This window comes from Ostrinia nubilalis, chromosome 5 (genome assembly GCF_963855985.1).
Source record: "Ostrinia nubilalis chromosome 5, ilOstNubi1.1, whole genome shotgun sequence".
In the NCBI taxonomy this organism is placed as follows: domain Eukaryota; kingdom Metazoa; phylum Arthropoda; class Insecta; order Lepidoptera; family Crambidae; genus Ostrinia; species Ostrinia nubilalis.
Genome location: NC_087092.1, coordinates 11,645,328 through 11,670,620, shown reverse-complemented (window position 1 = coordinate 11,670,620; position 25,293 = coordinate 11,645,328). Strand labels below are relative to the sequence as shown.

At 35.6% G+C, this 25,293-nt stretch overlaps 1 protein-coding gene across 4 annotated transcripts in view; it reads left to right on the top strand.

The window, feature by feature from the left end:
• Positions 1 to 25,293, top strand: part of LOC135071929 (NAD(+) hydrolase sarm1) — a 102,162-nt gene that overhangs the window by 47,746 nt on the left and 29,123 nt on the right. For 2 of the 4 annotated variants that reach the window (XM_063965818.1, XM_063965817.1), the window contains exon 1: positions 16,166 to 16,664. The exons of the other annotated variants lie outside the window; for them this stretch is intronic. In XM_063965818.1, coding sequence (XP_063821888.1) covers positions 16,587 to 16,664 — 78 coding nt within the window. In that variant the 5' untranslated portion in view covers positions 16,166 to 16,586. Of the gene's footprint in view, positions 1 to 16,165; positions 16,665 to 25,293 lie in introns of those variants that run through there. 4 annotated transcript variants of the gene reach the window in all.

The window sequence follows — 25,293 nt, the reverse complement described above, 5'->3', positions numbered from 1 at the left end:
AAGTTTGAGCCTCACGCTAGAGCTGGATGCGAATATTCTGGAATTTTAATAATACAGATTGTCTGTACAGTATTCTCTGTATTCTAAGCAATACTAATGTCATCACTCTTTGAACTAATGCCACAGAATAATTAATTTATGCTTATCCTACGTAGATTTGACTTCGTAATCGACTTCATCATCATTATCATCTCAGCCATAGAACGTCCACTGCTGAACATAGGCCTCCCCCAATGCTTTCCATGCTGCCCGGTTGGTAGCGGCCAGGGTCCAGCGCCTTCCTCACCTTTATGATGTCGTCGGTCCACCTCGTGATCGACTTACTCCAGACAAATGCGACTAATTTACAAATTATTGAAAGACACTGAACATTTACCATTACAAATAAATACATATTTTGTGAGGATCCAAACAATTTCTTGAAGCGATACTTTACTACCTACTCGTACCATGCCGAGTGAAGGTACCATTAACCACGCATACATTTTGGAACAAATAAATTCGTTTACTATACCAATTTATTTCCCAATGCAAAAACCTACACGTTATTACCTTCATAAATATCGTATTCCAAAAATAAATAGAAGCAAAAGAGTATCGTTACTAAGCACAACGTCCTGGCCACAAATAATTTTGGGGCAAAATAGAAAAAAGAAACAAATGAATTCCAAACATTGTTGCGAACTGGCCATTTCGCGATTAAGTTCAACTTATCAACAACAATGTTTCCTTAATGCACCATAAACAAATGAATGAATGTCTCACTCGACCGGTAATGCCAATGCACTTTAGATAAGATTTACAACTTATCTGTGTAGGAGCTAGTATCGAACGCTTTCATACGGCAAATGAAGCCGTAATATCCTTACAAAGTACTGAATATCAAGAGGAAACGATGCAAAAATATGTTTTCTCAGATGTTTTTATGAACCTTGACGCCTTTGGCTACCTACGTATGGATTAAAATTATTTTATCTACTATTTTATGAATACTAGACAGCATATCAAGTATAGGGTTTCTGCTCGAGCTTTCTCGAACTCGAGAAAACTCGAGAAATTTGGCTTCATTCGAGACGAGAAAAAAATTACCGGAGCTCGAGAATTCTCGAGTTTCGATTTTGAAGCTTTAATATTATTAAAAGCCTATTTTCTTAGACAAAAGTAAGTTTTTAATTTTTTAATAGGTTAACGTTGCGTTTAGACTGGCCTAGTCTTTCCTTTTTTTAACTAATTTGATTTGCAAGTAACGATCTTAACCGAAACTAATAATGTTCACCTACGAGTATGCTATATTTTATTATGTTTGTATAACTGACTGATTTAAAGGCTGAACATTTTTTTATTCACTGTTAGTTTAGTTACTCGTAAATACGTTTATTCAAGTCGTTATCTTTAAGTTTAAAAATTTATTTAAAAGTTTTTTTTTTGTTTGTTTATCGTTATTGTTTATCGTAATTTTTCAATTAATTTGGACTTGTGTTCTTTGGAAAACAAGTGATTCAATTGGAGCTCCAGATATTTATGGTTATTAATCCTTAAAGTACACGCGACTTTATGACTTTTGTTCCTTTAGTTAATTACTAAGTTATAATTATCCTACTAATATTATAAATGCGAAAGTTTGTGTGGATGTCTGGATGTTTGTTACTCTGTCACGCAAAAACTACTGAACGGATTTTGTTGAAACTTTACAGTATTATTGATTATAACCCAGACACATTATAACATTAATAAAAACCCGTGTTTTTATTAAATTTCAACCGATTTCAACAGTTTTAATGAAAAGACTCGAGACCCGAGAAAACTCGAGACTTTGGCCTCGAGAATTCCCGTAACTCGAGAAAAAAAATAAGTCGAGAAATCAGAAACCCTAATCAAGTAGTGCTGCAAAAGTCGTTCTTATTCCACGCATAATATGGAAGCTATATTTTCTACAACCTGTGTTTACCATGTGACAAGCAAATAAATAAATTATATCAAAATGAACAAAACTGAAAATTAACTTTAATGAAGGCCTTAAATTAGAGGAAATCTATAAAAATAATATGTTAATCAGAGGCAACACAAGATTAGTATTATCACAACTTTTATTATCTATATGATTGATTATTTTCAAAGTTATTATTACTTTAAATAGAAATACCTCAATAACTTGATATCCTTCATTAAGACTACAGTAGTTATGAACTAACTTTTTAATGAACAAACTACTTAAACTTCAACAAAATAATGTTATTATTTAATCAATGGGAGCAGAGCGTGTAACCCTATACTGTTTTCGTTTAGATCTCTACATTTACAAATAAGCTAGCCTAGAATGGCCGTGCAAGCCTTGTTTTGATTCGCCACTCCTTTCGTCTCGTTCATAGAATAAAAATATTTTGACAAACGCATCGCGCGTACGATCAGTGTTGTAATACTTGACAATAACAATAGCCCAAAATAGCGGGGGAGAACAAATATTTACTATTGCACTATCGAGTCTGAGAAAATTATTCATGTAGCTATCAGTGGGTGCACTTAGAATAAAAATACAGCATGAACCCTTTATAGTGTGGCAAACTTATTAGGAAGTGTGTAAGACGTTCTTAAAATAAAAAATAAATCTTTCTTTTCAGTCTACAGCCTCTTTTCTAAGTTTGTTTCAGCCTAATGCCGTCCACAGCTGAACAAAGGCCTACATTTCCACAACGACCGGACTTCGCGCTGTCCGCATCCAGGTACTTCCCGCAACCTTCAATCGTCGGTCCACCTGGTAGGAGGCCCTTTACGTCTTCTGTTTTTCCAAGCTGTATTTTTAATGTAGTTTCTCGCAGCAATATGTACGAGTACTTTGATACCTAGTTACATGCATAAGAAGTCTAGTTTATTGTATGATACCACTATACGTGACAACACAGCGATATAAGATACTTTTATCCTATAATAAAATTAGCTTATTTCGTAGGTAGCGTTGAGACAAATTGCTTACAAGACAACATCATCGTCATCATGACCCATCGTCACGTTTTGTTTTCCACCAGATTTCCCACGCTTCTTAAACCTTCGAATAGTATCCAATTTCCGAGGTGTTAAGTGATGCCTTGTTGATTTATTAATTTATTTAATGCTAGTCATTTATGTTCGTAAACAAATTAATGATGCAAGTTTTTGGGATCGTTGTGTTTTTAAATGGTCAGCATTTTTTAAAGTGACGTTTTTTTAAAGGAAAATAGTATTTTTATGAGACGTCAACCATTTTAGAAGATTTATTACAATGACTAGAATTATGCAATTACTTACCTAAAACATAAGTTTTAGCAATATGTGTGTAAAAAGTAACTCGATCGATCGTTAAAATCTGAATTTTAAATACTGATTCTCGATTTTTCTTGCTTTATCTGACTTATTCTGGTCATTATAAGTCAAAGTCAAATTTTTATTTAGTACTTAGGCCTTTTCCAGGGCGCTTATACACGTCCCAAATATAGCTTGCCCTACCACCACTTCGGGATAATATATGGGCTGAGAAGTGGCGGAAGATATATTATTTCGTACATTTCTGTTTTAAAATCGCTCTTATTTCTTTAACCGTGCAATGCCGTGCATATGTTTATAAGATCAGCAAAAATAACTGAGTATACTGCCACTGGTTACAATCCAAAGTGCATTTACGACATTTTAATACTACCTGACAGTGATGTTGTGACACGACTGCTTTTGTAGAGCTCATCTGCTTACCAATCCTGAGTAAGCATCTGGGGTTCCGGTTCCATTGACGGCCGTGTCTAATTGTAACGCTGTATTCACACTTCATTTAATATTAGACTGTTGTATCATAAAAAGCTTGCTTTTTATTAATCATCTTAGATTTTTTGGCCTTCCATATAATGCTCATCTCCAGGGGTGCGCACGATTTTTTGACAATCAGCGGTTTGGAATTTGTGTAGGTACAATTATCCACGTATCAGAAATACATTTAATAATGACAAATTCGGACCTTCGGGCCGGATTAAGATGCAAATAATGTTTACTATGTTACATTTATTTGTCCTACCCTACGTACTCAACATACTAAGAGCTGGATATCTTGCTTATCGAATGGGTATATCGCGAATGGTATGTAATCAATACTGTGGAGAATAAATAAACATATTTTGATACTGTATCTCGAATACTAGATGGGTACTTCTCATTTACACTCAAATTTGATGGTCACACAATAATAGTTCATAAACGGTATAAGTTAGAACAATACCTTTGAAATCAGATGATAAAATATCTATTTAGCTACATACAAAATAAATTTTATCGTAATAGAAGCAAAAATAATACGAAAAAATCACATGAAACGATAAAAAACGGGGTCATTTTTCGCGTTCTCATCGTGTCACACCTTCGGTTGCAATGAAACATTTGGTTACTGCATTCACAATTTTCATTCAATTTGTGTGTAGCATATACTAAAATCATCGTAATTAAATATACTTTCCACACAATAGTCAAAAAAATATCTTCTTATAATTATTTTGAATTGAGAAAGCGAAATACGTTGGTCACACGATTTTAGGTACCTAAAATTTTGAGTAATAATACAAGATTGCCGTTAAACCGAACACCAGGAACCAATCACTGTGTTCTATTCGGTTAACGTCAGTCACGCTTCGACCATTGGGGAGGTGAGATAGGTCGATCGTCGCTCCGCAAAAAAAATACGTAGCTTTTTGTGATTGTCCATAGACATACCGTCGCTTGCTTGAACAATATTTTCTACCTCTAAAATTTAAACAATTTAATTGAAACTTTGCCATTGAAAACTTAACATGTTAGACTTATTTGTGTAGTATTCGACTTGAACCGTTAAATTCAAATTTAAGGATAATTCATAAAAAACTAAAATTTTCGTCACCTTCGTGGCATCACCTTCGTGGTGTTTTATACACGAAGGTGATTTTAGGCCACGAAAGTGATTTCTTGCTTTGGTTTATTTTAAAATATAGTGACTGGTGTTTATGTTTTTACAATATTTTAATAACTAATAAATTATACGTGGTAAAGTAGAGATCAGTACATCAATAAATAAATAAGGGCCTCGTATTTTTGTTGTCTGTCTGTATGTATGTCTGTATATGTGACTGTGTATCTGTTTGTAAGATAAATTTAATCTGAAGTTTGAGTTAAAAGTTGTACAGCAAAAATACGAGGCCCTCTGGCCTAAATAAAAAATTAGTCCAGTAGAATTAGATTTTAAATCGGAAATAATTCCTACAAAAGATTTTATTGATTTAATGACTTCATTGGTTGCCCATTAAGACTCTCCTAGGTTTTCGACTTCGACGGAGTTGTGCTTAAGTGGTGGGGGCCCCCGAAAGGGGCGCTTTTTCGGTTTTCCGGTTATACCGCGTAAAGGACTTACCCTATCGAAAAGTGGTCTTCCTGACGGTTGAAGGGCATTTAATCCTGCATTAAATAAGACTCAACAAATTCATATGTTTTGGACAAACCGTTCTCGTGCAAATGTTCGGCAAAGTAGAAAATACATATGTGTATAACTATTGACTATCTCCACGTCCAATAACTCGTCACCCATAAGCTCCCAAGCCTTGTAAAGGGTCGTCTTAACCAGCGTAGTTATCCCTGTCAAGGCTCACGAGTTGGATTCGCTTATCCTTGTTTGTCCCAGCCGTTCCTTAACTGCGGTTGCTGCACCACTCCCTGGAACTCTCCTGAACGACTCTGTGTTACTTAATGTGGCTGCCCCTCTTCCTTGTACCCTCCTGTACGATTGCATTGCTTAGCCATATGCACCAGGCAAGGTTAGACGCCACAAAATCAACTTCGTACTCGTAAAAATAGTTTAAATACTATTTTCCGTGCTTGCAACATTTTTCTTTACTGCTTCGCCTCTATTAGTCGTAGAGTGATTGTATATATCCTATAGCCTTTCTCAATTTATGAGCTATTCAACACAAAAATAATCATTTCACTCAAACTAGTAATTCTTGAGATTAGCGCGTTCAAACAAACAAACAAAAAACTCTTCAGCGTTTTAATATGAACTTGTTGTTGTTGATTTTTGGCGTCGAACCTTAGACCAGGCATACGACTAGGCAACGTAGTCGTGCAGGAGGATACAAGGAAGAGGGGCAGCCACAGTAGGTAACACAGAGTCGTTCAGGTAAGTGCCAGGAAGAGGTGCAGCAACCGCAGTTAAGGAACGGCTGGGACGAACAAGGGTAGGTGCATCCAGCTCGTAAGCCTTGATAGGGTTACACTGGTTAAGGCGCTCCTTTTCAAGACTTAGAAGCCTGCGGGTAACGAGCCATTGGACGTGGAGAGGGTCATTAATTATACACATACTAGCGGCCGCCCGCGACTTCGTACGCGTGGATCCCGTTTTATCCCCTTTAAATTTTTCCTGAATTTTCTTTGCTATAAACCTCACGGAGCCCGAGACCTTTCCAACGAATGCAAAGCCGTGGAAATCGGTTCGTGCGTTCTGGAGTTATAGCGTCATGGAGGAAAACCCGACTTATTTTTATTAGTAGATTTTCTACTTTGCCGAACATTTGCACGACAACGGTTTGTTCAAAACATATGAATTTGGTCTTATTTAATGCAGGATTAATTGCCCTTCAACCGTCAGGAAGACCACTTTTCGATAGGGTAAGTCCTTTACGCGGTATAACCGGAAAACTGAAAAAGCGCCCCTTTAGGGGGCCCCCACCACTTAAGCACAACTCCGTCGAAGTCGAAAACCTAGGAGAGTCTTTATGAGCAGCTAATGAAGCCATTAAAGCACTAAAATCATTAGTAGGAATTATTTCCGATTTAATTCATTTTTGTGTTTAATTCTACTGGCCTAAATATATTTTTGTTGAGGGACTGATAAATCAGTTAGAGTTCTTTTTTATTGAGGTACTGATAATCCGTTTTTTGCTTCTTTAGCATTTCAGAATGCCACCAGTGTCACCCTTAAAACCAATTGCGTAGAATCTAATCGGTAAAATTTTATCTTGTATTTAAGTAGGTACCTATTTATGTTATTGCTATTTATCTATGAAAATAAGACAAAATATATGTTTTATAAACACTTAAGAGTCATTTACAGTAGTAAAGTTTGAAAAAATTATTGCTGTGAAGTACAGAATCACTTTCGTGGCATCAAAAAATTCAAAACGTTAAATCTTCCAAACGAGACTCACTATTTGACTGATTTACTGAGAATACAATCTTCACATCAAGCGCTACAATTTTTGTTCACAAAAAGTTGAAATAAGTTAAAAATAAAATTCGCCACGAAGGTGACGATGAGAACCGTGGCGATGAGAAATACCCAGTACTACGCTATTGCAAATTGCAACACGATATCTAGTTCCATTCATTGAAAGGGTATTTTGTCGTTATCTTTTGAAAACTAAATTTTAGCTAAAGCTATGTAATTTTTATCTAAGGGGTAATTTCGGAAAATTAAGGTTAGGTACTCTCATTGCCAAAAATTAAAGACAACGTTTCAATATAATATGTAGAGACAGTTTTCGTTGGTACACTTTTTAATGATCCTCAGTCTATCTAATTCTCGAATAGTCCTGGTTTTGCAATAAGAACACGTTTTGAACCTGACCTGGTATAGCCTGTATTACAGTAACAATCCTAAATTAGTTAGACTTGGTTAAAACCAGTTCTTCAGCATTTCCTTTATAATTTAAGGAATTTAGGTACTACAAAAACAACAAAAAGGTGTGATTCGTTGTCAGTATGGACCCGATATGCAGTTTTGCATCTCAATAGCAACGTGACCGGCGCGTAAACAACGAGGCGCGTGCAGGCTGCGCCCGCGCTCGACACTTGAGCACACACGCAGACTCAGCTAGTGGCTTCTGTTTGGATAATTATACAATCAGAATATTTTAAATGCAGTTTAGTTTTTGTGATTAAATCATTGGCTGATGACTGAAGTTCAGTTTTTGTCAAAAAATAAATATTTTGATAGAAAAGTGACACAAAATGTGTTTATGAATGAATATTATTAGACAATTTTTGACCTTATATTGTCTCAAATGTACTAAGTAAGCAAAACTTGTTCAGCATCTATAGGTAGTTTGATAAAAAAGTGACACGAAATATGTTTATGAATACTATTAGATATGACCTTATATTGTCTCAAATGTACATAAGCAAAGCTTGTTCCTAAGCATCTACTGTGAGGGACACTTAAACTCTTACTTACAAAGTTTTCTTCACTAGAAGAAAACGCCTTGAACAATACGAACGTGTTTGTCAATTAATGTTATAAAGATGTCACATTTTATTAATTTTTATAAATAAATAATATTTACCTTAATTTTATTCATCATCACATTCTCGATCACCCCAAAATCATAGACCCAAATTAAAACAGGGTACGTGAGAAAGTTCATGTTTTGATTTGATAGACAACGTGTCTCCAAATTCGTCAATCGCTATGCACTTTGCAATGGTATCAAAATACGTGTACGTTGTGCATCGTAACATTAAAGCGAACAGTATGTGTGCCGCCGGTGCAATGACCGGACCTGCCGTATTTACACATAGATATGCTGTCAAATTTATGAATGCACAAACGCAGAGCATCAACTAACTTTTTTAATTGGGGAAAACATTCATTGAATCGGTCAGGTTAAATGGGGTTTACCTCATCGGAAGGACGGGACAGTCCTGCTAAAACAACCCCGGTGCTCTGTCACTCGCGTTTATTCAAAAGCCACGTAGTTAGTCGTCCTCATGTCATTTTTTCAAATCTTTTCCCCAGAATGTTCTTTACATCTTGAAAATTACGAACGCAGCAAAAATTAAATCAACCAAACGTCGTCCATTCTCAAGTGATGTTCCGTCATACGTGGTAGCCTAATTGAATTTTATTTAATCGCAATATCTGAACTGTTTTTCAGAGAAAATGCTGAATGAACCAATGCTCCATTTCAACCTCCATCGCGGTCTAAATAAAACAATTTAGAAGCACGTTTTCTCAAAAACACCGTTCGTGTACCATTTAATGTTGCATAACCTTAACATATTGCAGAGCGGCAAAAAAACTCGGTCGAGCGAATTCGCGCTGATTTTCAATAAAATGATTTGTTTTCTAAGCACTTAGTGACAAAGTCGCAGACACAATCGGCGATTCGCCTGGTACAGTCGTACGCAAATGTGTAGTGTGCTGAGATATTGAACTGTTTTGGCGGAATCATGAAGATGAAGAAGACAGTGACGTATTGCATTAAAGGGAATTCGCTGTGCATCAAGTACTCTACTAAAATTATACCACAGGTTAGTCATCCAAATATAAAAATTCGTATCAACATAAATATAAGTTTAGAACAGGACTTGACTGTCATCACGTATACACCTATACTATACACAAAATTAGAAACACACTTATGAAGAACATAGACTTCAAACACACTACCGGCCTTTTGTCGGGTTATTTCTTTTTAAAACGGTTTCTCAACAATGATCAGTCCTATGGTAGATTTAATTAAGATTTAATAAGGGCCCAATAGGTAGGGGAGAGGGGGGCAGCTTTGGACAGGGGCAGCTTAGAACAAATGAATTTAAAAATCCCTGGTTTAGGCTACAATGGTATAAATCATAATTTATATTGCCAGCACTGATGCGCATAGCTGTCACATCTCATTTTCAATATTTAACTGTAGGTTAACCGGTAAAAGTGTTTTTTTGTTTTTGACTGCCAGTTTCGCATTTTTTTATTTTTGTTCTAAGGTTTTTGTGGACGTAGTTTTATAAAATAGTGAGTGGTTTGTTTACTATATGGAAGTTTAAATAGTTTCAATGAAGATTTGATAAGAAATTGCAACATAAAAGTATGTTTCGTTATTAAATTTATGTTTTTTTCTGGAAATATACCCATGGGGCAGCTTTGAACGAAATGGTGGGGGCACCTTTGAACTTTATGAATTTTCTTTTTTAAGTGGTATTATGAAACTTTAAGTTTTATAATACTTCGTAGAAGGTTCTTACATAAAAAATAAGCAGATTGCTTTACTGTGACAGATAAAATGTCAAGCTGGGTGAAGTCCGGGCAAAAGCTAGTTTTAGTAGTTGATTTATATTTTTTAAATTATGCAGTTTTGTCTTTGATGTGTCATTAAAAAGAAAGTTTATTAGTATTTAGTTAATTGATATATGTATCTTATATTTACTTTTTTTAAATAATATCCCTAAGTTTTGTGTTACTTTGTACAAAGTGATTTATAATAAAGGGCGTGTTTAACCTTTAACTACTGACGTGGGGGCCTCTCAGGCCTTGCAAAAGTCAAATTGTTGAATTTCTCCTCTCCCACGTGCACGACACACCCGAATGTTTTAGTACCTTCGAGTTTCATTGCGCCGAGGCTGTCAACAACGGTGCACGTGATTGCACGCGCAATTTCAGTAGGTAAATTAATTTAAAAGTTTCTTGTGGGCCTCTCAGGCCCCCACCTCAGTATTGGCGTAACTTTTTTTATCTATAGTTTTCATTTAGTTTTCGTCTTTTCTTGAAATGATTTGAAAAAATCTATAATATGGAGCCCACAGTATGTCGTCCGAGAGAAAGCGGTATCTCGGAAGTAAAAATAACCAGCATTTAACGGAAAATAGAAGAACAGTAGTTTTTGGCACGTATGCTAGGAAATGATAAGCCTTTACCTATCTATCAAGATTTAAACGATGAAACCAAGTGCCATACATGTATTTTGAAGATTCAAATGAAATCTACATTTTAAAAACATGTATGGCTTCCTTCACTGAGCAAAGCAAGTTTATCCAGACTGTGTTTAATTCGCACTATTTGATGTGTGTATTTTTTTCCCCCCTATTTCATATTAGGATTACTGATATATCATTAGCTAAAAAGACTATTGAAAATTAAGATTCTAAGTTGATTTGTTGAATTTATGAATATTTTTCATGATAACTTTGTGAATCATGATTTCATGAGATTTTTGCCAAAAATGCTACATGTTTTCTAAATATTGAAATAATACGTACTTATTAACAAATAATTTACAAAAAATAGTTTTATTGTATTTAAATATAACCACTATTAATACTTATTAAACATAAAACCCTAAAAAGATTATATATTTTCAAATATAAGCACACATATGTACGGGCCTCTCAGGCCCCCACGTCAGTGTTTACGTGAAATTAAATCCACCTCAGTAGCTAAAGGTTAAGGCTGCCCCGACTACGGGTCAGTTTTGAACATTTACAGGTCTGTGCAAAAATCTAAATATGTATCTTAATAAGCGTTCATGAATAATTAAGAAGAACATCATTATTTTGTTGTGTGATAACCATGACCTCTATCTAGGAAGAAAAAATTAATGAAACCAGTCAAATTTAGAAGATATTTAATAAAGTATGAAAATTGTTCAAAGCTGCCCCCCTCTCCCCTACTTAGCCCAACAGTGTATGAATCGGACTGCCACGATACCCATTCGAGGGTTGCTAATTCGATCACATTATCAGCTTAGTTACAAGAAAAAAGTTTTGACTTTACTTTATGCGGATGTATAATTAAATACAATAAGTTTTTATGTGATGTGTCGGGTATTTTTGTTGATTACAATCCAAGTTATAAATAATAACTCTATGAGGAGACGCCGCGACGTTTTTTGTAGGCACTCTACATTTGGAATTTGATGGTACCTCAATTCGTTTTGTTTAGATGAAGGAAGAAGTCAGTTAATTTTACACTTGACAGGTGTTAATCTAACTTTAGAGTTTTTTTAATTGATGAATAATTATTCTGATATGTATAAGAGTAGGTACGTTAAACTGCCCGTATTTCAAATACGTTTACAAATGGTTGAACTAAAGAAGTAATAAAATTCCAGCAAATAGCAATTACGACTCTAATTTATAATATAAAAATGAGTTGGTAAGCGCATAACTCAACAACGCCTGGACCAATTTTACCAATTCTTTTTTTTTAATGTTCATTAATGTCCAAGGATGGTTTTTACGGCGAGAAAAATTCCAATAATTTCCGGGAAAACCCTGGTCGAAGCCGCGGGCGGAAAGCTAGTTTCTAAAAAATCATATAATGAAGATTAGATTCAGTACAGATTTTCAAGTATTCGCTTACTAGAAACAAATGAGTTCAACATGCCAGTTTACAGGGCTTTAAACTAAAACGGTAGCAAAATATGTTTCTTTCATATGTTAATTTTAGCATACATATCTACATAAGTCGCTTCATATGGAACTCGATTTTAACCATTATCTGACACAGGTATAATCAAGGTGTCTTACAAGGTAACAATACTGCCCCTTTTAAATTCAAATGTTACAACTTAAAATATATTTAGCATTGTACGTGTACACAGCTCATCAGATTATACATTATCGTTGCAAAATAGACTCTATTACAACTGCTTAAGATCCCATTGTCAACCTTGATGTGCTGTCTGTGTAAGTGTTGTTAAATTATCTTTTATGTTGTGTAAGCAGCAGCTAATTAAATACCCCCATTACGTTTTATTTGCGTCATTAATTACGATCTTGACAAAATTATCAATGAAACTGAAACAAAGCATTTTTCCTGGTCACGCGATTTTGAACAAGCCTGTTTTTTCTAGATTTAAATATTATAGGTTTTTTTTTATAATATCCATTCTTTTTAGATCTTTGATGTAAAATACTTAAACGAATAGGTTTTCAGCATTGCTTGACTTGCTAGATTCTTTGGTTAGTTTCTAAATAAAACAAATGAAAATCGGAAAACTAAATTAAAATTACCTACATAGCACAGTTAGGTTCCACTAAAAGCAGGTGTTTTAGCTTTCACAAGTATATTTTCTAAATAGGAGTTCATGTGATTACATGCCTCGTCTTAAACCTATATATCTTTAAATTTGTATTTAAAATACTTTATTTATTGCCCGGGGACTGAGCGAGAGGAGTATTTTAATAAGGGTTCCAATCAACATATGTACTAATTTCATAAAACCGTATGGGATTATTTAAGTGTTTTAACGTACTAATGGAAATACAAAGGTACTAACCCGTATTCACAAACATTACTATGAGGTCTCCCAGTGCGTGTAGACGCACAGGGTGACACACGAACCAATTACAGAGCTCTATTCGACGCTGTGCGATTTGCTACTTCACTTAAGCAAGCATCGTTTGTGAATACGGGCGTTTGTAATGCTAATGAAATACGTTTTGTTAGTTGCGGTGAGTACTCGTAGTAGGATTTACATATTTTTTTGTTTCGTTTTTTCTCTGATAGATCTCTTTGTTTGCTTAATGTGTAGGAGTTTCCCACAGCCTTATTTAAAACAATTTTATGGGGTATGAACACCAAACACATTTGGTTTAGAATTCATTACTTTGGTTACTTTCAAAGAATTGCTTAAAGAATAATCCTACCGATCGCGATTGCTACTGATTTAAATCTAGTTTAGTGTACACTAGCGACCCGTCCCGGCTTTGCACGGGTGCTGAGTATAAACCTTTCTCTTGAATCACTCTATCTATTAAAGAAAACCGAATCAAAATCCGTTGCGTAGTTTTTAAGATCATACATAGGGACAGACAGCAGAAAGCGACTTTTGTTTTATACTATGTAGTGATTAGGGTGTGTTAAAAGATAGCTCTTATTGCCACTACATAAGAAGAACAATGTCAAGCTTGATAAGCTGTCGTCTGTGCATCGCTATGTAGAGAACATGCAAAATTTAAATTCAGCTCGCCTACGTCAATGAATTATTTAGTATCATGAACTAATTACGTGCCTAGTTAATGCTTATTCTTAATGATAATCCCAACTAATATTATAAATGCGAAAGTAACTCTGTCTGTCTGTCTGTCTGTTACGCTTTCCCGCTTAAACCTCGCAACCGATTTTGATGAAATTTGGCATAGAGATAGTTTGAGTCCCGGGAAAGAACATAGGATAGTTTTTATCCCGGTTTTTGAAACAGGGACGCGCGCGATAAAGTTTTTCTGTGACAGACAAAATTCCACGCGGGCGAAGCCGCGGGCGGAAAGCTAGTTTACAATAAATTCAATGAAAGTAGAATACCTAATACCATTTTCTTATAAAATTAAACGTACCGACTGGATTTCGGGTAAACTTCTGCGCACCAATAGTTAGTTTGAAATTTTAAATAAAATTGAATTGCCTAAGGTGGGAATAGAACCCACTTTCTGGCGACTGCTCTTAATTTAATTCTCAACGTTAAACCTTGTTTTATGCATGGTAGAGCCTTTTTACGAGCTTTAAGAGCAGATTACTAATTTCTTCAAAATAGATTTTGAATAACAATGGACTCGTACACTTCTGTGGTCACAGACAATAAATATCAGTAGCATTTAGTGCGCTATTTCCAAATCCTCCGATTCACAGCATGGCGCCTGTGTCGCGGCGCCCGCGCATCTTTCCGCGTCGATGTGTCACTTATTTCTATTTCCGAGAGGCGCCAGTGACTACAGAGGGATGGACAGCCTGCCATCTTTGTAATAAAACAAAAACTTAACGCTCACTTGTCACTCTACCATGTATAAGTACGCACAGAAGAAAAATAAAGTACCTATTTGAGTTTCAAATTGATCAACGCACAGTTTTCAGCAGGGAAATCTGCCACAAAATAAGGAATTTTCCCAATAGTCTTCACAGTCAGTTTTAAAACCAAAACAAAGTTAGCCTTTTGTGGAAAGCCGTACTTAAATTGATAGAGACAGAATGACTATACAATATTGTCCTGAAAATATCGGGGAAAATGGAAATTAAAATTGCCGCTTCAAAAAAACCTTTTAACCCTTCGATGATACAACATGTACTCACGACAGTACATATTTTTTGTTGGAAAATATCACCCATTACAACTTATTAAGATTCAAAAGTTTGAAAGCTTGAGTTTCCGTATTTAGTTTAAGAAAAGCTCGGTGTCAGTAACAGGGCTTAATCACCTATGCGTCTAGACGAGTTGATGAGTGATTAGTCTGTGCCTACCTTCCATCTTTGGTTCTGTATGTTTTTTGTCTATGCGTTAATGTAGAGATCCTTACGCTTTAAGAACTGAGTCTGTAGACAACTAACTATTATTCGTTATAGACTCGATTTCGTGATCGCTTCGTAACTGAAACGTCCTTTATTATGGTAGTAAGTCATTAGATTTTCATGACTACCTACTTTACAGATATCTTAACCGAAAATTATTATAGAAATTAGATAACATACATTTTTGTTTCTTCAAAATGACGAATACCTTTTCAGATACTGTTATCACCTTTGTTTTTCACTTTTGTGATCTTCTCTATTATCTATTACCTGCCTATCTATGGCGATTGCCATCAACTCTTTTGTTCAAAGGTTTTTATTCATAGATTTCCCGGAAAATGTACAGATAACTCAGATAAGAACTAATAGGTAGCTCCTTTTGAAAAGTTATCTAAAGATGTTTTATTTTATTTTGTTGTATTTTAAATATTGCCCTGCTTTATGGCTCATAATTTCAGAGAATATCTGATAACGTTTTTGAAACCACATAAAATTATTTCAGTATTTCATTAGGGAAATGAAAACAAACTTCGCCCCCATCGTTATTCATATAAAGTGGTAGGGTAGACAGAAAAAATGCAATTTAGAAAACTCTCCCGTTCAGGAATACCGTCAAATTCTAACATAAAAGCATCGATGCCACATTTAAACTGATTTATCTTCCTTTGTGTCTCCCCTCATGAACGAACATACACTGAAACCTACATCTACAACTACATAAGTGGCATTATACTAGAGGTAGAATCATATAGGGTAAAAATATTCGGCAATGCACAAATTTTACTTCCTTCCTCTTCACATTTAATACGAATCGTCTTGTCGATTCTGATACCTCCTATCAATAAATGACATAACGCATTTTTTTCAGTAGAGGCTCACCTTATGACTGTTCTACAAGCTCTACCTACCATTACCGTAACACCTATCATACGTACGTAACGTCTGCCATCATCTTACACATACTAGGTTTGTTACACGCACACATAAACCTTGATGGTTCAACAGTGTGTTCTGTGGAATGGATGCATGCCCTGTCACTTTCCTCGAATATACAGTGTGAAAGAGATGGCTAGCCGCGGGGGGAGACGCAGTCTGAATTGATAAAAGCAACAGCGCGGTCGTGACGAAATTCAGTTTGAAAAGAATCGGCGTTCGGAGTGCGTCGTGCCGCTCGCGAGGTTACGCGGCGAGGTTAAAATGTGACTGCGAGTTCTTGATGAGTGCCATAATATTATTATTGTCAGATACAGTGAACGGACGCATTTCGAAGCGTGTAGGGGCTTGCAGTGCCGACACAGCCGTTGGTGACGTGGCGCGTCCAAGGATTAAAAGTTTACTGCGACGAAAACCCACCCGTACAAAAAGTTTCATCGCGGTCTCAATACGTGCCGAACAATTGTAATCACGAAGCGTTACTATCAGATCACTCTCACTGATGTAGAGGTGCACGCGCTATTCGAAAATTCTAGAGTAGGACAAGGAAACACTTGTTTGTTTTGCATACCGTTCGTTTTGGCTAGTGTTTATTGGTGCCGGTTGTGTTATTGGTCAAATTATGGTTGTTACCAAAGTCGATAACATGGCCTCGTTCTCTACATACACGGGAAAACCGAAAATATTCTTCCCAAAGAAGGTAAGAGTTAGCATAGCAACGCATTGTTTACATACTAAAACTCAACAGCTTTAACGAATTTCGTTCAAGTTATGAATAAAATTATAATACATAGATAAACAACTTTATTTCCAGTCTGTTACAACACGGAAACGGCATTCTAAAATTAATACATAGATTAATGTAAACGTAAAACGTGACGTACTAGATATGTATACACGCAATGAATATTAATTAATTTAATTAATAAAAGACATTTGCATATTCAGATAGCGCATTTTCACTTTTGCGAACTTATTTTTATTCGGGTAGGAATGAGTGTATCATCTGTGGAATGAATGTAGAGTTAATTTAAATTTAAATTGCATACATTTGATACCTTTTTGTTTGTAAATGAATATACTTCTAGTTTTAATTAAGAAGTTATTTGCAATGCATATTGCGGAGGTTTAAATCAGATATTTTTTGTATAATACACAGGCAGATAGATACGAGTAGAGCCCAATTTCCGCCTCTACAAGGATACATAATACTTGAATGCTATCCAAACTCTACATTTGTAACCAAAATATTACTATCCTGGAAGGATTCGTCGAAATATTAATCAAGATCATGCTTTTTTATGGATGTAGAGCAAACAAAGTGCTAAACCGGATCTGATGAGCACTCATCAAAGATTAAACTTTGGAAAACCTCAATAACAACGATCGACCACATCCGAAGTTTCATCACAGCATCCTGTTACTCTCACTCTCATATTGTTCACTGCATCCGTGTGGCTTATTTCACACAAGGTCTTCTGTGCAATATTGTCTGTGACCTACAATAAGCCCGCGCACAATTTTAGTCTTTTCACTTCGGTCTTAACGACCGGTTTCTTATATCACGCATGGGTTAAGGGGTAAAACCGTCCTCCATCTGGGCAGTCGTAGTGCAAAAGAAACCAAGCCTTGTTGTTATGCCGTCAAGAAATAAATCTCTATGAATGTAATTTCGTTTGATATGCCCGCTTCTGTTATCAGGCTGCGCGAACGCAATACGGCAATGCTTTACGATTGCACATTAGCTTGCATGCCTGTTTATGGCACAAATTATAATTAATAGTCCTCTATATAGGTCATGGCTGCGAGCAGAACTAATGATGATAGGAATCAAAGGACTTGGAATCAACGAAGCATAATGTTGCACGTTATTTTTATGGGCGATGATGATTGATGTCGTGTTGATTTCAATCGCATATCTTGATGACTATAGCTATAGAATTGTATGGGCAATCCCAACTAATATTATAAATGCGAAAGTAACTCTGTCTGTCTGTCTGTCTGTCTGTCTGTCTGTCTGTCTGTCTGTCTGTTACGCTTTCCCGCTTAAACCTCGCAACCGATTTTGATGAAATTTGGCATAGAGATAGTTTGAGTCCCGGGAAAGAACATAGGATAGTTTTTATCCCGGTTTTTGAAACAGGGACGCGCGCGATAAAGTTTTTCTGTGACAGACAAAATTCCACGCGGGCGAAGCCGCGGGCGGAAAGCTAGTTTATAAATAAATCAGAAATCTAACTGCCATCAAATAATGTGCTATCTTATTGATATGCAACATCCGTAGCATATGCCTGCAGTAGCTAAATTATAATATGCCGTGTGAATTTCTAATGGGTTTTAACAAAAAAAATGTATCTTTTTAGAATACATTAAAATTTTCGTAAATAACCAATCAGAACCGGCGCCGGTCATTCAAGTCAACGAGGGCAATTTAGATAAATTGATATTAAATTGCTTAACCAAGTATTATGGACGCTTGACTACGAATATTAGTTTAGTGGGTTGCTATTAAACGGGTTAGCAAGGAACGTATCACTGCAAATTTGCAATTAACACGTACTCGTAAATATAATTAAGTACGAATGAGTACAAGATTACTAAATTTTGTAGTCGTCTTGTCTCTACCTACCTGGAAAACTATGTCTTTAATATTCTCTAGTTTCACTTTAAACTATTTGTTTTCCTTCTATTCTTGGGTTTGTTACTCTATGTCTATTACAATGAAAACACCCATAACAACCATCCATCCCCAGACGCAAAAATCCTAAGAAATAGTGTAGGTTGATAGAAAAAAAGTGAAGACTATTTTGGCGCTCTTTGGGGAGATCTATCTAGCGGTAGACCTATGCTGAATTGATGATGATGGGTAGCATTTGATTGCAGCTTACTGATTTTCACCAAAAACAGGCAATATAAACTACCACACGTCAGGCTTAGGTACCTAGTCATTTGAGAATGATAGAGTAACGAATAACTATTCAATTATGCATTTCCGTACACTTATCAAATTAACAATCTATTACAATGCTCGCATTCCCAAGTCCATTGACTTTCCTCCTTTTTGTGGAGCATATTACTTCTTTTGTAAAAAACCTGGAATGCGTCAGAGTTAAATTGCTTATGTTCATCCATAACAGGGTGTTCCGCTAAGCGACAAGCCGCGCATTCCCTGCGCGCCAGCGTGTGTGAACCGGGTGTGCTGTAGGGTTACCATATGCAATTTCAAAAGTCCTGTCAACACCCAAAAATCTCAGAAAAAATGCGGAGAAATTTCTTAAAGAATATCTTTTTTAATTAAAAAAATTATCATCGTGTAGGTACTTGGTATTTTTTTCCCCATCTGAGCCAAAAAGCTGTCGCGACGGGCCGTTTGATTGAAGGCCCCTACAGTCCTCAAATGTCCGAAAAAACTCAAACGCATGGGAACCCTGACCAGGAGGAAGGGCCCTGGAATGCAGCAGGAATGTACTACACCGGCTATCTCCATGAGAGATCCCATACGATTATAGTGGTCAAGCCCCGTGAGAATTTGATCGTTATAATTTCAATGATGATTAGAGTTAAGTATTGAATTGAAACTTCTTACTAGGTATAGTTACATTGCCGGAAAAATTGGCATTATGTCCAAAAAACAGAAAAAAACCTCTAACTGTGGAATATAAGTTGACAACTTCTCAGTATCGAAATAACGGGCAGCCTCAATGCCTTATAGTAGAACATTAAACAGGATTGTAGAGACAACATAATATTTACAGTCTGGCCAGGTACATTCGTTATCAGTCAGCCTTCTGTTCTTTAACCTCATAAATAAATCATATTTACGGACTTTTGAAAAAATTCCACACAAAAACAACATCAAGATGTCCTAAGAGAAAAACAAATTAAAAGTAAAATATGTCACTGTGGGCAAAGACACTGCGATCTAGTTCTATATTATAAGTACATACTACATAGATCTGCTTTCCGGGTTGCCTTTTTCTGTTAAACTGTCTATTTATGGAGTCGTTTGTATGTGATGATTGGAAAATATAGCATCAACCTATCAAATCGACTTCCCTAGGCGATTATTAACAGCTGTTTCCGTGTCGAACGTCGCGATAGATCTCATAAATCTGAAGCGCAATGGACAGCGCAAGTGACTAGCGAATTCTTAGGTTGAGTTGCACCACCTGACTTTGACCGTAACTATAACGATAACCGGTGCTTTTTGTCTGGAGTTTGACAGATTTTTGACGTTTGTCAAAGTTAAAGTAAGATGGTGCAACCCAGCCATAATGTATCACTAGTTATAGGTACTATAATTAAATTGAAGTTACCGTCTAAATTATAGGTATGATTACGTTCAGAGAACAATGATTATTGCAACTTTGTTGTTTTCGCATGCATATTGTTTTTTTGTTGCTGGTTTATCTTGCTACAAGTATTATCGTAGCGTAACGTGTTATTGTAATATGAGTATTTTTATGAAATGCAAAATGAAAAACAAATAGGTATTTTACTGCACGTAGTGCACTTGTCTCAGGCTTTAATGATAACTTTTGAGTCCCTATTAGAAAACAACCTTTAAAACTAGACTCAGTATCGGTCTTAGATCCTGCCCTGTGATTGGTCTAAATATTGTCAATATTCAAACTCCTAAATCCCTGAGTTTAGCCCTCAGATCATAGAAGGGAATGATTCCCTGAGCCCATTCTGTTATACCTACGAAACTTGATAGGTACCCATTCACAATATCAAAATAAGTAAACAGTAAAGACAAGCTTTCAAGAGGCAACAAGGCAAAAGAGGCAAAAGGTCTGAGCATAGTTACTGGACTCAATTAAGTTACGAGACAAAGTCTGCGATCCAGACTTTCCTCGCAGGAAGCGGCTGGGGCTCCGAAAATAGCGTTTCCTTTCGACGCGTAAGTAGGAAGTGGACTGTACTCAGTTTTCCGGCCGCCTACACGACACTTATTGAGTTTACAACGCGTTTGCAGTGCGCCTACGCCGCCGTCTGGATTGAAGTGCTCACGCTGCGCGATACTGATGGCTAGCCATTTGCGGTCTATGTAATGAGTGCTTCGAATAAGTACTTATTAAGTACAATGCGAATAACTTTGTCCGTCTTTTGTATTTTAATGAATTTTGATGTAGGCTAGTTGGGAAGAGGAAAAAGATTCCTTTTGTTGGAAAAAGAGATTTGAAAGAAAGTGGGAATAAGTTCGTCCGTACGTTAAAAGTTTTAAGTGTAGACCGATGAATTTTAATTAATTTTTATGTAGAGTTTGCTGGGTACTGAGAAGATAAGCCACCTTTAGCTGCAGAAATAGATTTGAAAGGAAGTGAAATAACTTTCAACAAACAAAAGCTTCTTTAAACTCATACCTACTAATTTGTAATGAGTGTTCAAATATTAACATCAATAATGTAGAGTTCTAGCATTTTAATTTGGATATTTTATAAAAGCAGTAAAAACTTTTGAGTTTGTTTGCGCTGGAAGTTAGGTTTGTTTGCAAAATGTGTAATATTCGACAACATATTTTTGGCACAAGTGTGAGTGGTTCCGCACGTGTGCATCGCAGACAAATGAACGCGTTTGTGTAACTTGCCTATTATTTTGAATCTAGATAATGTTGGCTACCATCCTGTCTAGATCTTAGCTGATTTTCCAAAGGTCTTAATTAGTAATGGAAAGATAGAACAAATCTATTTCTGTTCTTAACTGAATAAAATTACTCTAACTTGTTCATAGTAAAGCGGACTTTAATGTGGTAAAAATAACAAGCACAAAGACCTTTTTCTTAGTAATAATGAAAAATTTACAAGACACGAAAGTTTATGTCCACCCACGCTACTTTTTGCATAGCCATATAAGTAACCATTGATTCCTTTGAATTTCTCAATTTTGATCAACTACAAATCAAAATTGAACGTTAATATCTAAATAACCGTTTGAGGTATATTTATGAAATTTGAAGCTGATATTTATCTTGCAAGTCTCAACTCATGTGCCAAATTTGAAGTGTTAATGCACAGTAGTTTTTGAGTGATGAGGAGTCAAAAGTGGCTCCAAGTGGTTCGTCTAAATATTCGCACGGTGCAGTCTCCTCCCTGAAACTAGGCTTAACATACTCCCGCATGTCTAGAATGTTTGCTCAATATTGATTTAGTCGATTTTCTCCTGTTGGGAACATGTAAGACAAAAATTAAATTTCCAATATTACAGACCTTCGAGAGCAGATGCCGCGAAAATTATTACAAGATATAGAAAAACTTGACTATCTCACCTGTAGCAAATTGAATAAGCTTTTTTTGGTTCATAGTAGTCATGTCACTAGAACGCATAGTTTCCGAGGATTAAGCGAAAAACCGAAAAGTGGTACCTTTAAACCCCCCTCACCCCGCCGGCTCAAGGGCTAAGGGCGGGGACTTTTGCTATGTTCACCTCCTAACTAGTCTAAATAAAGTCCCGAGGTCAGAAATTGTGTTCCACGGATTTCTCTCTACACCGTCGTTAAAGCATTCATTTCAAAAATCAAAATCAAAATCAAAATTATCTTTATTTGTTTAGACTAATTAAATTAGTTCTTGCAAATCGTCAAATGCTCTTAAGGAGCCTATACATGTCTCATTCTTTTTTTGCCCTACCAGCGCTTCGAGACAAACATTTGGCAAGTGCTGAGAAGAAGCGCCGCAACAAACTCAGTCACCACTGTCTGCCGGTTTAAAAATATAAAAAAGTAGGAAGTTACATACATTCAGAAGCAAGTTACTTACCACCACGCGCTCCCGTTGATAGAAGGTGGCCTTTAAGACGCCCATCTAGCACGAGACCGCGTGGCAGTTTTGAATATATTTCTTTAGTGCCGTGCTAATTTCTAGGTTAATTGTTGCGTTTTGATACATATATTTTATGTCAGGTATATCTTTCCTTGACCAGTCCCCGAAGGACATTGACTGGACTATAGGTTGGTAGTTAAGAAAGTAAATATTTATTGCGACTCTATCCATTCTAAAAATTTTAAAATATTCAATCGTTCTAAATTCAATTTTTAAATAGTTTTTTCATCAACATTTTTTTTTTCTTCATACATTTTATTTTCAGCCAGTAAAGAATGCACAATGGTGCCAGGAACTGTATCTGTTTTCGAAAATGTAATTAAAAATACAAACGCTAATACCTAAATACCTTTTTTTTTCTCATAAAGTTGCACTGGTTTATTTCCAGCCAGTACACTGAACCGTAAACAATAGGGCAAACTGAATACAGAAAAATATGTTTACACGTACTCCTTGTTACTTTTTTATTAGATTAATCAATCTGTACTGAGGTCAGATGGGACGCGTGGTGCGTTACAATTTAAGTAAGCACCTACTGTTATCTTTAATTTTCTCTGGGCACAGAGGTGACACGGTTGATTAGTGGAATTAAAACGAAATTAGGTCCATTTGAGTTTCATCCTCAGTTGTTTTTACGAAAATGATAATTATGTTTTTGCGCGAAAACTAAGTTTGTATTTTTTTTTTAGTTTTGTTGTTTTTTAAATTAATACCCTCCTATTTTCGCACCAAATCTTTTACACTATTCACGTAATCAAGGCTAGATGAATCCTACATAAAAAAATACTACTTTATTACTGATCGTAATTTAGATTAGTGGCTGAGAACCGAAGAAGAATATTTCTCAATGTCAAAACAAAAATATTTATTGCAACTATACTAGCAATTAATGGTGATTGGATTGATAAAATTCAGCTTATTTGCTTTGAATTTTATATGGCTAGTAATCAAAATTCATTATTATATAAAAACAAGGTGCATTCGTTATGATTTACATCATTAGTAATTAGCAGTTTAATACCATAAATTATTCTTGTATAACAGCAATAAGCCTGCCATTTGTAATCGTTTTGTTGATCAATATAGGTAATATATCACGTTTCATTACCAAAACTTCATTAGTTAAATTATTATTAGTAAACGAACTATGAGTCAACGGTTACAAAACAATCATTATCTGAATCATATCATATTATTATGAATGAGACAGACAGGTCGATGCAAAATCGCAGATGTATAATTTGCATATTATACCTACATTAATCCACAAATTGACTTAATAATCTTTAATCCGAGAACCAATTAAGAATACAAAAATGGCTCCTTTAAAATCCTAACGAAGTTGTTTTACAGGACAATCTAATAAAATAGGAAATTTAAGACATTTATGCAAACTGTGGAAATTGATAATCGCCGCTTCCAATGATAATGTCCGTTTTGTTACTTTTGTTCAACCGAAACGTCCTACGCAAAGTTATTAGTTTCCTTATAAACGTATAATCGGGCAAATTATATTTACACAGCACTCTTATAGATTGGTAGGTACAGTTCACAAAATATCAGACTGTATTTTAAAAAAAATTAAATAAGGTTTTTTGCATTGAGAAATTAAGGCATCTGAAACAAATCCATGTCTCTGCTCTACTTCAGGCTATAAATGACGTCAACCCACGACAGATAGTCCTAATAGCACCTGCATGAATAGCACCTATCCTAGTCCACGAAGAGCACCTCTAGATATTTTGGGTCGGAGCTAGTTGCGACTTTTCGCGTGTAAGGCAACTGCTCAGTGTACATTTTTGTTGAAGTCACACTTTATAAACTTTGTTTCACATTGTGTTTCATTGAAGCCGTACCCGTAAAAATCTTTTCCTTTTAATTTAATTATGTAACATTTAACGCTATTTATGTATCGTATCATTCGTATCGCATAAAATTAGCTATCTCGTTGTCATCAGCAATAAAATGCGTCATGTTTTGACGGATATCCAGTCGCAATATAGGCATAATTTTTGATATGACGTAAAAGTAACAAGAAAGATAAAAGTAATACTTATGGAAAGATAAAATATATAAACATAGGTATATTGGCGTAATTTTCTTACAGGTCTAAAGTAATGTAATAGCTTATCTTTCGGGCAAACACAGTTATGTTATTCGTCTCAGTTTTGATTGGCTCTTTACCTGATAAGTTGACAAATAAGTTTGCAAATATTTTAGAAAACTTTGATACATTCTACAGTCACAAGCACACGAGTTTCCCAATGGACTTTAATTATATCGGGTTTTTTTGCTATTAACTGTATATTATTACTGATATTTCGACAGTTGTAGGTATGTGCCACGGTCACTGAAGAATTCAAGTGATACGGGTGTTTAGTAGTAGGCAATGTTAAATGATAAAAAATAGAGATGAAACGGATATCCGGCAACTATCCGGTAGGCCGGATATCCGGCCTAAATTTACTATCCGGCCGGATACCGGATAGTAACTCACTATCCGGCCGG